The 927-nt window shown below is 38.3% G+C and overlaps 1 protein-coding gene across 1 annotated transcript in view; it reads left to right on the top strand.

Moving 5' to 3' along the window:
* Window positions 1–498: 498 nt before the first annotated feature.
* SMAD4 (SMAD family member 4) overlaps window positions 499–927 on the top strand; it is a 13065-nt gene continuing 12636 nt past the window's right edge. Inside the window, exon 1 of the mRNA XM_010082546.1 lies at window positions 499–747. Coding sequence (XP_010080848.1) covers window positions 499–747 — 249 coding nt within the window. The remainder of the gene's footprint in view (window positions 748–927) is intronic.

Raw genomic sequence — 927 nt, 5'->3', positions numbered from 1 at the left:
CAGTATTTTCACTTGGTTTCATCCTACCAGTATAAAACATAGGAAATCATTGTCACTGTTCTCCTTTTCCTGATTCAGAGCCTGTTCATCTAATACCCGCTACCTTTCTATATGTACATCCTATGTGTACATGTATATAAACTATAATCTTTATTTAAATATTGTTACTAGGGGAAAAAATAATCTTATTTGAAACTGTACAAGCAGTGTCTTAAACATGTTTTAACCATCATGGGACGAGCAATGCAGTTTTTTCATGTGCTTTTAATATCCTGCACTTAGCTTGAAAATAAAAGAAGCGAAAAGCCACAGACTTCCTTAGAAACATGATCTGCAATTTGTTAAAAACAATTCTAATGTAGATATTTTTTCCTCCTAGGTTTTACCAAGAGACAGTACATCTAACACTTAACTTGGATCATCTCTTGTTCATCAGCTTGAAAATCATAACAGCCCCCCAAACTGACATTTGATCTGAAAGAAAAAAAGCTGTGACAAATGGACAATATGTCTATTACTAACACGCCAACAAGTAATGATGCTTGTCTGAGCATTGTTCACAGCTTGATGTGCCATCGACAAGGTGGAGAGAGTGAAACTTTTGCAAAACGCGCAATTGAAAGTTTAGTTAAAAAGCTAAAGGAGAAAAAAGATGAATTGGATTCTTTGATTACAGCTATAACCACAAATGGAGCTCATCCTAGCAAGTGTGTTACAATACAGAGAACGCTGGATGGGAGGCTTCAGGTTAGTACAAGTGAAAATCAGATGTTTTCCTCCTAGCGAAGCTGGAGCAAAAGTGAGCGATGCAGGATCCTAGAGTGTTGAGGAAGAGTAGCTCTTCTCTTGCATCACCTCTCGCCCCCATTTGTAGCCATGTTTTGTGGCTGGAGCTCTGGACTGCTGCAGTAGTTGATTTCCACCCCC

This window comes from Pterocles gutturalis, unplaced genomic scaffold (assembly GCF_000699245.1).
Source record: "Pterocles gutturalis isolate BGI_N339 unplaced genomic scaffold, ASM69924v1 scaffold42289, whole genome shotgun sequence".
NCBI lineage: Eukaryota > Metazoa > Chordata > Aves > Pterocliformes > Pteroclidae > Pterocles > Pterocles gutturalis.
Note: the sequence above shows the minus strand (reverse complement) of the source record. Positions and strands in the feature narration are given on the sequence as shown.